The 15052-nt window shown below is 43.3% G+C and overlaps 1 protein-coding gene across 1 annotated transcript in view; it reads right to left on the reverse strand.

The window, feature by feature from the left end:
• Positions 1-4003: 4003 nt before the first annotated feature.
• Positions 4004-15052, reverse strand: part of LOC101659831 (microsomal triglyceride transfer protein) — a 55511-nt gene continuing 44462 nt past the window's right edge. The window contains exons 15-17 of the mRNA XM_004703439.2: positions 10550-10674; positions 6788-6958; positions 4004-5315 (exon numbers count right to left, since the gene is read on the reverse strand). Of these exons, the coding sequence (XP_004703496.1) occupies positions 5144-5315; positions 6788-6958; positions 10550-10674 (468 nt within the window). The 3' untranslated portion in view covers positions 4004-5143. The remainder of the gene's footprint in view (positions 5316-6787; positions 6959-10549; positions 10675-15052) is intronic.

The raw sequence follows: 15052 nt of genomic DNA on the forward strand, positions 1-15052 counted from the left end.
AATAATTGTACAACTCACAAAGTGTACAAAAATACTGCATTGTACATTTTAAATAGATAAATTTTACCACATTTGAATTATAACATTCTTTGGTGAGTCCATATCTTTTTCAAATGCAAATTTCCAGATTCTGAAGGTTCAGTCAAAGCCTCCTTCTTTGAGAAAATTGCAGTTCCTCTTTTAGCACACCCAAGCAATTATTGAAGAGCAAGGGTGCCACACTGAGGAGTCGTGTGTCTGATCCCAGCCTGGGTATTTTAAATGGTCTCTTATGCATGTGGCAGAGGGTCGATGAAGAAGGAAGACAGGAGAAGAACCCACGCACTGGGTTTGTGGTGTTGGTGATGAGCAGCGAAGCACCATGGCCTAAACAAACAATCTGTCTCGGAAGTACAGCCAGAATGTTCCTTCGAAGTGAGGATGGTTAGATTTCATCTCATGTACTTTGCTCATGTTATGAGGAGGGACCTATCCCTAGAAAAGAACATCATGCCTGATAGAGGGCCATTGAAAAAGAGGAAGATGCTCGAGGAGATGTGCTACAGGGACTGCAACAACGGGCTCAAACCCAGCAACAACTGTGAGGATGGGGAAGAGGGGGGCGGTTCACTCTGTTGTACATAGGGAAGAGGAATCAACTCAACGGTACCTAACAATAACCTAACAATAGTACCGAACAACAGGCTTTGTGTCAACTTGGCTCGGCCAACATTCTCAGTAGCTTGGCAGTAATTCCCCATGATGGGATCTAATACAATGTAATCAACTCCACGATGGGATCTAAATAGCATAGTCAACCCCGTGAGCAGTTAGGGGCTATCATGGAATGCAGCGCCTATGATAAGAGTCACAGCTTGGAGGCAATTGGAAGAAAGATGTCTTGGGGGTGGTGCTACCTGCTCCATTTTAAGCGGACTCTGTGGGAAAGCTTCACTTCTGCTAGATCTGGCTCCTGCACCTGGCTCATCAACTTCCTGACATCAGCACACTGCTGATCTTGTATTTGACTTTGCATTCTATGGTCTTCCTAGTTTGTCAGCCCCCTAACCTCCATGAGTCAGGAGAAGTCTCAGCTTACTGGCTGACCCACAGACTTGAGCCGGATTAGACTTCACTAGCTCTACAACTGTGTGTTTCACTGTTGTAGTATGGATTATAACTCAAGAATAAAGAAAACAAGAATCCTCACAACTACACCAGTGGTGACATCATGATCAAGGGGAAAAGGTTCCGTTTCTGTTATGCACAGGGTGGCTCGGCTTTAGAGCCGACTGGATGGATGCCACTGAAAAGCCAACAACTGGGTGAGCGACTTCTTGATATCAATCTCTTTTTGTGCACCTCCCCAAACCCGCGCTGCCATCGAGTGGATTCTGACTCATGACAACTCTATCAGAGAGAGTATAACTGCATTTGAGAGTTTCTGAGACTGTATTTTTACAAACAATAGTAGCAAGCCTCATCTTTCTCTCTCAAAGCAGCTGATTGTTTCGAGCTGTTGACCTTGTGGTTAGCAGCCCAACATATAACCAGCTACGCAATGATACAGACAAGCATGACTGACATTTGCTTCTCTAGAGAACCCCATCTAATGCAGTGCAGCACACAGTTGTAGAGGTACACTATCCAATCCCTGGGGAAGCTACAAGCCCCTCAGACTTGCATAGTTTTACAAACTCAGAGGGATCTGCACAAAAAGAAGGTCCTCGAGGAGATGGGCTGGCGCCGTGCCTGCCACAAGGGCTCAAGCATAACGCCGAGGGCAATGTTTCACTCTCTTGTGCAAAAGTTGCTATGGGTTGGAACTGACTCAGCAGTACCTAATGACAACAGCATCAGCAAGGCACTCATTTGGGCAGAGTTAGAGACGATGGATTGCAGAATTAAATTAAATAATTCGCCACACTGCAGATGTCAACAAGGCAGTGGGGGGGCAGGGAGGGTGTGGCCTGGGATTGCACATTTGTACTCCACATTCACGCCTGCCCTAAAGGAAAAAGAACACTCATGGAGATGGGGGAAGTCAGCACAGAGAAAAACAGGAGACTTTGAGAGGACAGGGGGTGGTTAAAAAAGAGACTGGTGGTTTTGTGGTTAAAGTGCTTGACTCTGGACCAGAAGGCGAGCAGTTTGAATGCATGAGCTACCCTGAAAGCAAAAATTATGGCAAGAAGGTGGCAATCTTCTTATCCAAAGGTGTACAGCCTTAGAGACTGTCTTGGGCAGTTTCACTTGGTCCGCTGGTTCTCTGTTATTTGGAGTCATCTTGACAGCAGTGGGTTATGTAAAGTACACATCAGGTTTTGTAGACTCAATCTTCCCCTCCAGCCCATTTATTGTTTATATTAGTAGCACGCTAATAACATTTTTGATCTAGTCAGTGACATGAAATACATTATTGAAGTTACTTTCATCTGTTTAAGTTCTTTTTTTTTTTTAAAGAGATCCCTAGAAACTTCAAATTACTATGCGGCTCATTCATTTCGATTGGACAATGCTGTTCTCTAATATGGGAATAATAATTCTACTGACTAAATACAGTGGCTATGAGAATTAAATGAGTGAATATTTAGCACGCAGTAAGCACTCAGGAATCGCTCAACTCGCTGTCTCCAAGTCCGTTTCAACAAATAGCAGCCCGATAGACAGAGTAGAACTGCCCCGATGAGTTTCTGAGAGTGTTCGCCTTGTCATGGGAGCAGAGAGCTCCTCGGAACAATGGCTAGATTCAAGCTCTAACAAGCTTTTGATTGGTCAGATTGAAAGAGCAGTCATGATCAAAGAGAGCTGTCGTGGACAAAACACTAACAAGTGACGCAGTGACAGTGTACCCCCGAGAAGAAAGACAGCTGGACTCTCTCCTCCAGGCTTGAGGAAAGGAGTTGACTGTGGAGAAGTGATGCCCATGGACTGAGGCCAAGGGGCTTGTGTGGTTTTCAGACAGATGCCTTTGCAGAAGACAAAGCTGGTTGGGATTTCCATTAGTAACCATGATATGGTCAGAAACAGAAGACTGCCAATGAGGGTTATGGTAACATTTTGGGCTCCAATATGTCATTTAAAAATATGAAGTGCTACTCTATCCCTCTGAAATTTCTATCCTGAGTTAATGTTTTCCTTCTCCTTCCGGCACCTTGTTCATTTGGGGCATATGAGATTCGCTTACTACTATAATCGTAAGGTCGGCAGTTCAAAACCACCAAAAGCTCTGAGGTAGAAAGAGGAGGCTTTCTACTTCCACAAAGAGTTATAGTCTCAGAACCTCACAGGGCCAGTTCTACCTTGCCCTATAATGTCCCTATGAATCTTACCCAACTCATTGACATTGAGTTTTATTTTAGGTTATTTATGGGTCCATATTCTCTGAATTGTAGCCCCTGAGTGGTGCAAACAGGTAAGCACTTGTCTACTAGCCCAAAGCTGGGTGACTCAAACCCACCCACATGCACTTGGGAGACAAATCTGGCTGTCAGCTTCCAAACGGCCACCCTTGAAGACCCAATGAAGCAGCTCTATTCTGTACACACCGGGTTGCCATAACTCACTGGTAACTTGATGCCAACTAAGAGCAGCCTTCTCAGCCGGTGAGGCAGATAATACTGCACCTGCCTTTCCTAGTTTGGGAGTCCCTCCTCCCTTGGAATTATATTAACAGTGAGAATGCTGGGCCTGAGGGTTATGAAAATGGCGTACCGTGTATACTCGAGTATAAGCCAAGTTTTTCAATACATTTTTAGTGCAGTCATTGTGGTAAAATATCTCGGCGGATATTCAGGTTGGCTTACACTCGAGTATATATGGTCATAGCTTATTTTTAAGCTTACAGATGCTTCAAAGATTTTCTGCGATCTTCAGTGACCTTTTTCTACAAAACGCTGGCCTGTTCCATGCAGGAAATCTGGCCTGTTCTTCAAAGCTGCAGAGGCTTCCACGGACCTGGGCTCAGACATGGCAGGAAAGGAGAAATATTGTAGCATTCAAATTAATGAAAGGCAAAAAGGAATTCAATAGAACTTCCACATGTTTATTTCATGACATTTCATTTTCAATTTACAGCTGATGATGTGTTCTCTGAGTGTTATACCACATAGGTCTATGGACGGACAAGTACCCATCACGGGTTTGTCACTATAAACATGTGTCTGTCTATTAATAAATAAGTGATAATGTGTGACAGGGTCCTTTCAATTTGTACAAAGAAAGGCATTCTTTCCTGATTTCTCCTTTTCAGAAACCTTAATCCATCAATTTTCTAAAGCTAGATTAAATTAGATCTGTGATTGTAGCGAAAAGACTGCAAACTCCATCACAAAACAAGAGAGGCAAAGATACACATGTGTATCTATGTGGGTCTGTCCTTTACAAAGGACACGGTACTACACCACAGGCTCAAAGGAACACAGAATAAAAGAAATCACATGGAGTTTCTGAAGTTAATTTTGCAAGCATCAATATTTTAAAAAAAAAATTTTTTTTTTTTACCGTGCTGGAGGAAGAAGATGGAACGGCTTTTTTTTTCTCTAGAAGTCTGACCCCATCATCCATAAAAAGACAAGTGATATTGCGTGTCCTGATTCTGAGCACCTGTTATGTAATACTTAATGAAATTACTAACAGAAGGCAGAATTATTCCTTCCTAAAGTTGAATGACAAAAGTCTTTTAAAACCCCCAAATCCCGAAAAGAACAAGAAAAGCTTGTTTTGTTTTATTTTTCCCCTTATATGATTAAGCAACATATATGGTAGAAATCAAGTCACATTTAATGTTCTGTCAAAAAAAGGGTCTTCATATACATTGGTTGAAAATTGTTAAACAAAAAGCATCTTCTGAGTGTTTTGTTGTTGTTTTTTTTACAAACAATGTTTTGTTCTTAGAGCAAAACTATTCTCAGTATATCAAATGGGATTTAAGACTGGTACAAAAAACTACTAATTTAGCTAAAAGTGTCGCATGTATGAATTCAAAATGACACCATATCGAATAGGTCCAAATTTTAACATTTCAGGTTGTTCAAAGCTTTTACAAAAATCTTAAATACAGGTAAATATGTAAACACTGTGCTCTCACAGAGCTAGGACATACACGTGTCACACGCTATCCCTTGCAGGGAGACGGATTCAAGCCAAGGATCAGAGATGAGGCTCAAAACCAGCCATTGGACGCCGTCTCCGGTTCAGGGGCAAACACCAACTTGCACATATCAGAGTTCTCTTGGTGCAGAGGGAATTCGGATCCTGTGACCAGCCTTTCTTTCCTCTTCCGAAGCACATAACCTTTGCCTGTGGACAGCCTTTCATATTTTGTCTCAAACTGCCTGCATGACAATGAGAAAGCACACAAGTTGAGTAGGCACTACAGATTCATTGTGCCAAGCACCTTGAGATAAGATAGTCATACAGGTCCTGAAGATGACCAGCTTCCCTGGCCACAAATAGACAAATAGACAGATGTTCTTTCCCCATTGCTTTTCCTACTAACAGACACACTACCCATGATTGGGACAGCAGCCTCCTGCCCACAATGTTCTCTAAGGGAGGACTGAATTCCTCATGGTTCTCTCGGGACAGGCTGTTAAGCTTTGCAGGCCTTGCTGTGTCTCCCACCCCTCATTCCAGAAGCCCCACCTTGGGAGCCCTCCCCGTTGGAATGAGCACCCCATGTAACTGGACGTAGGCTGGGAATGCTGACAGGGACACAGTCCCAGAATTCTGGCCCAAGTAAAATACGGGACACGACCAGACAGCAAGGTAGCTGGGCTGCTATTCACGGCATTTTCATCATTGGGAGTTGTTGCTTTCAAATAAAGGCTTTTCTCAACATAATTAGTATAAGTTAGTGGCAGTTTAGTCTTCTAACTACAGCGGGAAGTATTTTATGCCAGAAAAATGAAGCATACCTGTGTGTATGTATGTGAATGTGTGTGTATAACATTCTTTACATGAATCATAGCTCAGAAAATGAAGTGTTTGATTCTAGCCTATTTGTCAAAGAAGAAGCTGTGGCAACAGTGAGGCTTGTTGCTTTAAGCCTACAACTTGCCCCATGTGTGTCAAGAAGACCTCTACAACTACTGTGGAAAGAAGAATCCACACTACCCAGAGCCGAAGCATTCTACTCGTCCTTGGAGCCCCATGTGACTGTATCATTGCCAATACTGGTTACCGATCCAGTGGGCACTGCTCAGATCAGAGTTAGGCTCTAGAGTAGAAGAAATATCAGGGATGTTACATGGCCAGTTATACATTTGTTTTTTGTGTGGATTTTTTTGAACATTAAAAATTCCACTACAAGTAGTTTTTTGTTTTTGTTTTTTTAATTCAAAAATCTATATTCTCGAGAGTTACTTGAAACTTAAAAAAGTCAAGTTATGCATTCATGGAATATCTGGGAATGAAAATTCATCTCTGGGCCCTTAAACGATGGTAGATGAATCGTCAGGTATGTTGCTGGGAACTTTCTATCCAGAAAACAATTGTGAAGGTACAGTAAACGTGGATCGATATTTTGTGTTGAAATCATGTGGCAATTCCTTTGCTAAATCAAATTCATTTGTTCCATTGATAATCTCTGGATTCAAAAAAGGGATATTTCCAGAATCACAGGAACGTCAGACTTTCTTTGTATCGTAGAAACTGATTTTCTTTAGCCTTAGCATTTATTCAAAGCAACATTTTCACCCAACTGGCTTATTACATTTTCTTCTAGTAATATACTCCAATACTCACAGCTGAGTGCAAATTCCTGCTGAGCTACGGATACCTGGGCCACTCCAGGAGCACTCCTTACCTGAAGGGAACCGCGTCCTTGTCCATCTGCATGCAAACTAAGAATGGGTACTGAGAAAACTGCACTGTTGAGATGAACTCCAGCCCGGTTTCTGTCTCCCCGCTGATTTCCAGGCCCGTTTTCACAAAAGAGGAGTCCACTGTGATGTCACCAGTTACAACCACAGCCACCCTAAAGATTTAGGAGTTTAAAAAAAAGAGAGAAAATACCCCAACCCTATTAAAATGGCGCTTTCATGTAGGTGGAGTAATAGCTATCGTTTCACAGGAGGAAACAAAGGGCTGATAGGTGATCAGAATGTGCTCAGTGGTCACCGAGACTTGGGTCATCCCCGGCACTGGACAGCAGGAATTTGCTCATCTCCAACTCCTTCCCCAGGCTTCAACTCTAGATGTAGGAACGACGTACCTTTCAGGTACTGTCTGGTGCGAAGATACCAAGGGCCCAGGTACAGACACACCTGGAACCCCATCCTCTCTGGAGGTCAGAGCCATTGAGTTGTTTTAAAAGGATGTCTAAATTCACTCAGAAGGGAGTTGGTGTCTCTAACAATTTGCGGGGTAAGTATCTGTCTGTTGGCAATTCTACGTAGCTATGTTAATTCCATAGTCATTATTTCCCCCGAGAAATCTCTAGAAACAGCAAACTGTGGCTTCTGAAATATTTGAAAAATATGATGTTACAAGGAACAGTTTCTAGAGTGGGCATAAACTGTGGGTGCCCCAGGAAGGCCGAAGGCCAAACCCACTGCCACTGAGCTGACTCTGACGCCTAGTAACCCCACGGCCAGAGCACACCTGCCCCAAGGGGGCTCCCAGGAAGTATGTCTTCCCAGGAAGTACATCAGCCTCCTCTTTCTCCCATGGAGCTACTCATGTTTGAACTGCTGACTTTGCAGTTAGCAGCCCAGCAGGTCACCTGCTGGTACATATACTAGTGATAATAGAAAGGATGGACTAGACAGATTGGATTGGCTCAGAAATATGGCTTGGATAATAATCAAGAGGATAAATAATCCCAAAAACCCTACCTCCAGGACCATCATAATTTAATTGTGTATTTTAAGTAAAGCAGTGGCTTATTATTTCAACAATTATTTCAGATTCCTAGGTGTTTTTGATAGATGTACTACTGGATTTTGTTGTGCAGCTTAAAACTCCTATCAGTGTACAAGTAGGTCAGAGCTCATGTGTTCTTGATCCTGACTCTCTCCTATTATCTATAATATCATATATTCGGCAAAAGCTTAAGATGTACTTTTAAATGAATTAATGGACACATTTAAAAAGAGAGAGAGAGAGAGAGGAGATTTGGATAAAGTGTGGCTCCTGGTAGATTCTGAAAGACGCTGCGTCCTTTTTAATTTGCAGAGTTTAATTTGCAGAATGGTTGCTCTTATTCGTTCTCCCTTCAAGGAATTCAGTTCGGTTAAACTTGGGCCAACTTCTGACCAGAAAAGACTTCAGGAAGAAGAGAAGCATGACCGATCCAGTGGGAAGCCCTAAACTGCACACGGAGGCTGCAAAGAGCTTGCGGAGAAACCGAATGAGAAGACCTGGGCATTCCCAGGAATGATTGGCAGCCTCCTTGTATGGCTGGGTCCTCATTCGGCCAGTTTGGTTTCTCCTCTGGTTACCTCAAGTAATACTGTGGGCCTCCTTTCAGATTAAAGTGCTGTCTTTTGAGTGTTTTCAGTGGTTGTGTTCCTAATTCAAAATGAATCAAAGCTTAAATTGTATCACGTATCTCTTTTTAGCCCTGCCCCACCCCATCCCCCACCAAACTTGTAGATATCTAGAAAGGTGAAAATAAATTACATTTGCATTTCCTTTTCTTTAGCTCTATAACAAACAGGAGAAAATACTTTTGATTATTCCACAGATTCAGAGATATTATTTCATGTTCAGAATAAAATGCTTTCCTTTGATCTCCACAACATATGTCAGGGGGAAAAACTAAAGGACTTATGAAGAGCTTGTTTGGAAAAAGAAATGCTAATGAAAATGTGAAGACGTCTCACATTTAAAGGCACCATGGTGGCATAGTGAGTTGCACATGAGGCTGCTAACCAGAAGTGTCATAGATTGAATACACAGGCATTCTGGGGGATACAGATGAGCCTCTTTACTCCTGTGCAGATTGACAGTCTTGGAAACCCACGGGGACAATTCTACTCTGTCCTGTAGGATCACTATGAGCCAGAATTTACTCAATGGCAATGGGTTTGAGGAATGCTTAAGAATTTTTAACAAAACTGATTGTGTTTTTTGACCGCCTCCACAGAAGACAGCAAAAAAGGAAAGGTTATAAATCCCAATAAGAGAGGTAAGCAAAAAGTCAGCTTCCACGCAGCCTTCCCTGACAGCATGTTAACTACTACAGCAGCATGCCAGACTTACAGGTCATGCAGTGTGTGGAGAGATTTAAGAACAAGACGCTTCTCGCCTCTCCAAGAAGCTTTCCACTAGAATGGGAAGTCCTCCTACGCATAATTAGCTATGGAGGTGGGTGTCAACAAGGGAGAGATGTGTATGTGTATTTATCTTTGCTACAAATATATCCAAGAATGTGGTAGCACACAAAGAAGGTCACGTTATGAATACATTTTAGGCATAACCAGACTCCTTGCGGGAATAAGCTACAAAGGCCTGAGAGATCAGGAACCATCAGGGGGCCATCAACATCTGTTGGCATTACATCGTTCACAAAGACAACGTTCTACCTCCTAATACAGTCTTAAAAGTTTGTGAGCAGCCATGGAAGGTCCAACCATTAGTCTCTTCCCCTCTAGAGGAAAGAAGAGTAATGAAAATTGAAAGACAATGGAAACAATTAGTCCAGTGCACTACTGGAACATGAAAGCATCCGTCTCTGCAATCCTGAGACCAGAAGAACTAGATGGTGCCTGGCTACCACGTCAGCTACTCTGAAAAGGATCACTTTAGAACGTCCTGGAAAGAGTGGGAGAAACATATGGAACAGAAATCAACATCATCAAAGGCCAAGTTTACTGGTTAGAAAGAAGCAAGGTCCCAGGAGTATATCCCTTAATCACCCTCCAGGTCTGGAATAGAACTCACCCCTGTGGTAAAATAATCACCCATGTAAAATCAAAAGAGCAGCACTTACCCAATGTCAAAGTTAAGAGGGTTAGAACAGGGGTCCTCAAACTTTTTAAACAGGGGGCCAATTCACTGCCCCTCAGACCGTTGGAGGGCCGGACTATAGTTTGAAAAAAAAACTATGAACAAATTCCTATGCACACAGCACATACCTTATTTTGAAGTAAAAACATAAATAGAGCAAAAGCACCCAGTAGGCTGGATAAATGTCCTCGGCGGGCCGCATGGGGCCCGCGGGCCATAGTTTGAGGACCCCTGGGTTCGAAGAAAGGAGGAATGGAAACAGGGAGAAAGCAGAATTAGTGATGGTCCACTGAGGGCACTGAGAGGAAACAAAATGTATGAATTGTTGAAAGGAAAATGAATGACCTGCTCTGAAAACCTTCACCCAATCCACAATAAAGAGTATTTTGTAGAACGGGGTTGCTGGCACAGGCCTGGGCAGTCTTTCATAAAGGTGCCCATCAGGCCACTAGGAGACAAACTGCTCTGACAGCACCTAACACACACACAAACAGACAGAACGCTTTCCTATGATCACTTCCAACTCTGATTTCATGATGATAAATTAAAAGTACAAATTTTGAGACATCAGAAGATTCTTTAAATGTGCACCGAGCATGATACATATAATGCTTACCGGTTTTTGACTCGGGTTTTAGACTCACGATACCACAGACTAAACTCCATTGAACCTGAAATATCAATAGCCAGACCGCCCTGGACATCTGTATTGGCCTTCAGTCCAGACTGCAGCTGAATTTCCTGGAAGCAAACATAATAACAAAAACAAAAATTAGCAGCCACAGTACTACTCAGCCAACCCCCTTCCCAAAGACACATTCAATCTCCGGTTGTAGGAACTTGCATGTGGGTGATGCTAATATGAGAATCTTACTCTAACCTTAGAAAAACCCTGTTCTAATTTTGACAGCTGCTGTCAACAGCCACCGTGATTACTGGAAGCAGACTTCGCTGATTTGCTAAATTACTTAAAGAAAATGGCAGAGAAGCAAAGTGCTCATTGAAAGGGGGCGAGGGGGCAGGGTTCACTCAGTCACTGCCTAAATTTGGAAGGGGGGATGCTTCTCAAAGTGTGTTCCCCAATGAGTCAGAAACTCTGAGAGCGGGGGTGGGGTGGGGGGGCGCCTCCATCCGCCCCCTGTGAGCAGTACAAACAGCTGCATCTGAAAATGAAAGGCAAGATGGAATCTGCTGGGACAACAGAAAAGTTCTAGGAATTGCTGAGTTCAAGCGAGGAAGCTGAGGTAAGATCATGCAACCTCAACATCCTGCTGTTTGACATTGGCAATGGCATCAGACGAGCAGCCCAACAGCATTTTTTCAGAGGGACATCGTTTACAGAGTCCATCACGAGCAATGCTGTGCTTGTCTTTGCCAGCACGCAGTCTTCAAATCTTCAGTATTTTCAGTGTGCGTTACCCAGGAGGATGTCAGCTGCAATTTTTTTCACTGAGATGAAATCAGATTGTCTGGGAACGGTGTGGGGAGAGATCATGGTTCTGGGAGGAAGGGGCAACATCCCGAATTCTGAGATTCTTCCAAAGATTTAAGTTCACAGCAACTGATGGCATGGCTCGCTTCCTTATGTAACTGCCCCATGCAGGCTAAGCGAATCTCACGCCTACCAACTACAAATTGTGTGATCTCACTTTCTAGAAAAATCAGTGTTGGTACCTCTGAATTCTTAACAATTTCCAAAACTCGTGGCAGGCAGTTTCAACAAAAGGACTTAGCTCCCTATCAGATGACTTTAAAAATCCAGAACCAACCTCACTGCCATGAAGCCAAGTCTGACTCATGTGTCACTATAGAACAGAGTTGAACTGCTGCCTGGGATTTTCACTTCTGCACATCTTTACAGGGGCAGGTGGCTTCTTCTTCCTCTTGAGGACTGGCTGGTGGGTTTGAACTGCCACTCATGTGGCTAGCAAGCAATGCAGTAACCTGCTTCACCACCAGAGCTCCTATCAGGTGTACAAGCAATAAAAAAAAGTAGGATTGTGGCATGCACTTCACTTTTGACTGAAGAACACACGTGGATGCAGGCATGATGCGGGCTGTGCGGTGATCCAAGCCCATTGGATCCAAGATCCATTCTAAGAGCTTGTCCGAGAACCCTTAAACGCACGTTCACGCCAGAACAGAAGAGTTAGGATGGGGGAGGATGTAAAGTTTTTCTCGTGCATGAGTACCAATATGAAGGACCACAAATGTCCTGGGGGAAAAATGCAATCATCATGGCCACCTTTTAAAGTATGCCTATGAACTACAGAGCAAGACAGGAGCTCTCTTGGGGAATGCTTGGATTTTCCTCGTGACTCTTCCCAAAGGAGCCCTATTGTATGTTCTGGTTTTGCATATTCCTTTCCCGATCTGCGCCTTTCTTACAAGTCTGGTAATCACAGTAATGTGAGGCCACCCAGCAGAAGCCTATGGTAGGGGACTGGGCCTTCCCACAAACTATCTGTTAGGTAAATCAAAACACACTCAGCGGCACGGGAAAGGGCATTCCACGGCTCTGAGTTAATGTGCATTTGTTGGGGAAAGAGCATTTTCAGTGCTGTGTGGACTTTGAGACGTGCCTTGTTGTTCTGGAAAGACACCATCTCTCTCATGCAAAGGTGCTTTGGAGGAGCTCTTGTATGCAGTAGCAGAGGAAGTTTCCACTGGCTCCCACGGAAGGACAAACCACAGTATTCCTTGTAAAGGAAACTAAGCCACAGAGTGTGCGGGTTCTGATTTTTGAAGCATATAAAATACATGCAACTAACAGTTTTGAGTACCCGCTCACTGTGTGCCAAAAATATTTGATATTTAATTATCACACCAATTTTCCATGGTATGCCTTATATCTGCAAATTGGAAAGAAAAGTCAGGCTTAGGGGCTATATTCGGAGCCAGAACGAAAACCCAGGCTGCCTCTGGGTGAATCGTTTCGACCCTTGTACCGTGCCCATGAAGCAATGCTTCTCTTTGGTCTCCTGGTGTGCAAGAGAGTCTGTTAGGACACATGGTCCTGAAAGCACTGAGCACAGAACTAGGCCCCTTGTTTCGCTCAGAATACATAGCTATTCAATATATTATCTATGAACTAGAGAAACAAGGCATTAGCATGTAGGATTCGTCTCTAAGGCGACCCTTCTGATGGTTTTCTATGGTCCCAAAGGTGTTTCTTAACAGCTCAAACATGGACATTTGGACACTCCATCCATTGCTTCCATTCAGGAAAATATGTTCTTTGCTGCCTAAAGAGGATCCCTGTAGTAAGCAGACTGACTTTATCAGGCATAGGTCTCTGAAGAATAATCCAGTACGCCAAATACTGAACTCAAGCAGAGTGTAATTCCATCTGCCCTGGTGGCTGTGACAGGCCACCCACTGCCAAGACTCTCCTTCAATGTCAGCGCTTGACCTAGAATGGCATTGCTGCAGTGCTCTGCAGCCAGGCCTCAAACAGATGATTTGGTTAGGAACGCTCTGCCTCTTGGGATACGCCTTAGATATCCTAGTTTAAATCTTTTTTTTTTTTTAATCTTGCAGACAATCTAGATCAGGCATTAGCAAATTACGGCCTGGAGGCAAATCAATCCAGTCCACTAGCTGTTTTTGTAAACAACAGTTTTGGAAACACAGTCACACTGATTTGTTAATATATTGCCTATCTCTGCATTCATGCGGAGCTGAGTAGGTCCAACAGAAACCATATGGCCCTCAAAGCCTAAACGATGTACTTTCTGGACCTTCTCAGGAAACATCTGCTGGCCTTACACTGGATTCCCTCGCATGTGTGCACAGAGCGCTGCTATTATTCCTGCATCTTACAATCAGCATCACTTACTCACCACTCTCGTGTCTTTTGTTAGAGAGTTATTAGGAATGCATCTCACTTGAGTTAATAGTGCAATTCAATGTATAAGTCAAAGTTCTGTTATGATCTGTGAACTGTTTGTCATGGCTGACCTCAAGGATTAAGGGGTGTGACAATCTCTTAGTCTCTTCACACAGACTAACAGAAACCGTTCTGTTCAGTGTCAAAACGTCCATTGAAGAACACTATTGGCCAGCTTTCCTGACAGCCAGGGGATTCCTACGACAGAGGACCTGTCAGTCACACTGAAGAGAGCTCTTACAAAGGAGGCATACTCTATTGTTCCTTGTCCTTCCTTTTCCTTCTTCCTGGAGCCAGGGGGCGGGAGTGGGAGTGGAATAGCCATCTTTGAAGCATGAAGTGAGATATGCGTAAGGATAAAAGTCACAAGTAAGAGAGACTGAGCTTAAGGAAAGCAGATCTCTTAAGATTCCACATTAGGAAAAAAAAAAAAAGATTCCCCATTAGTCCTGGATCACTTCTTTCCAATGACCTGTCGTATGATAAATTCAAAACTACTTGTTCAAGCCACTCTAACTTGGTTCTTTTATTACGTACAGTTATCTTGAACTCACTGTCATAAAGTCAACACTAACTCATAGCAACTTGATAGATGAGAGTAGAACTGACTCTGGGTTTCTGAGACCGTACATCTTTACGGGAGCAGAAAGACTCCTCTTTCTCCTGCAGAGCTCCTAGTGGTTTCAAACTGCTGACCTTGCAGTTAGCAGCCCAACGCATTACCACTATGCCAGTAGGGCTCCTTTATCTTGAACAATACGAGGAGTAATAAGGCAGGCAAGTCACAGTATTTAGGACCAATCATTGGTGTTTGGGGGAAGTTTTTAAAGTGAAATCTGATGTCTAAGTTCTCTCAGGAGGAACCCTCGTGGTATAGAGGGTTAACAGTTGGGTGCCTAACCAAAAGGTCAGCAGTTCAAAACCACCAGGGGAAGTGCTACCCTGTTTGACAGCGTCTCTGTGAGTCAGAATTGACTAATGGCAGTGAATTTTGGGAGATCTCTCAGCCCTCAAAGTGTATGATTTTTTAAACTAAAACCCAATGAATTAAAATCCTTAGAGTATCTGGGAAAGATGAGGTAAGCTGGTAAAATCCCTGGATCATCTTTTCCAAATGCCTCAATTTATTCGTAGGAAAGTTTAACTTAAAGCTAGTAGGTAACTGCCCAGGTGCACACTGCAAAGACACAATAAAGGGAAAAAAATCAAACCTAAGCTATTTCCCTTGCA

The sequence above is a fragment of the Echinops telfairi genome, unplaced genomic scaffold (assembly GCF_000313985.2).
Source record: "Echinops telfairi isolate 266 unplaced genomic scaffold, ASM31398v2 ScPeMD7_7468;HRSCAF=8506_0, whole genome shotgun sequence".
NCBI lineage: Eukaryota > Metazoa > Chordata > Mammalia > Afrosoricida > Tenrecidae > Echinops > Echinops telfairi.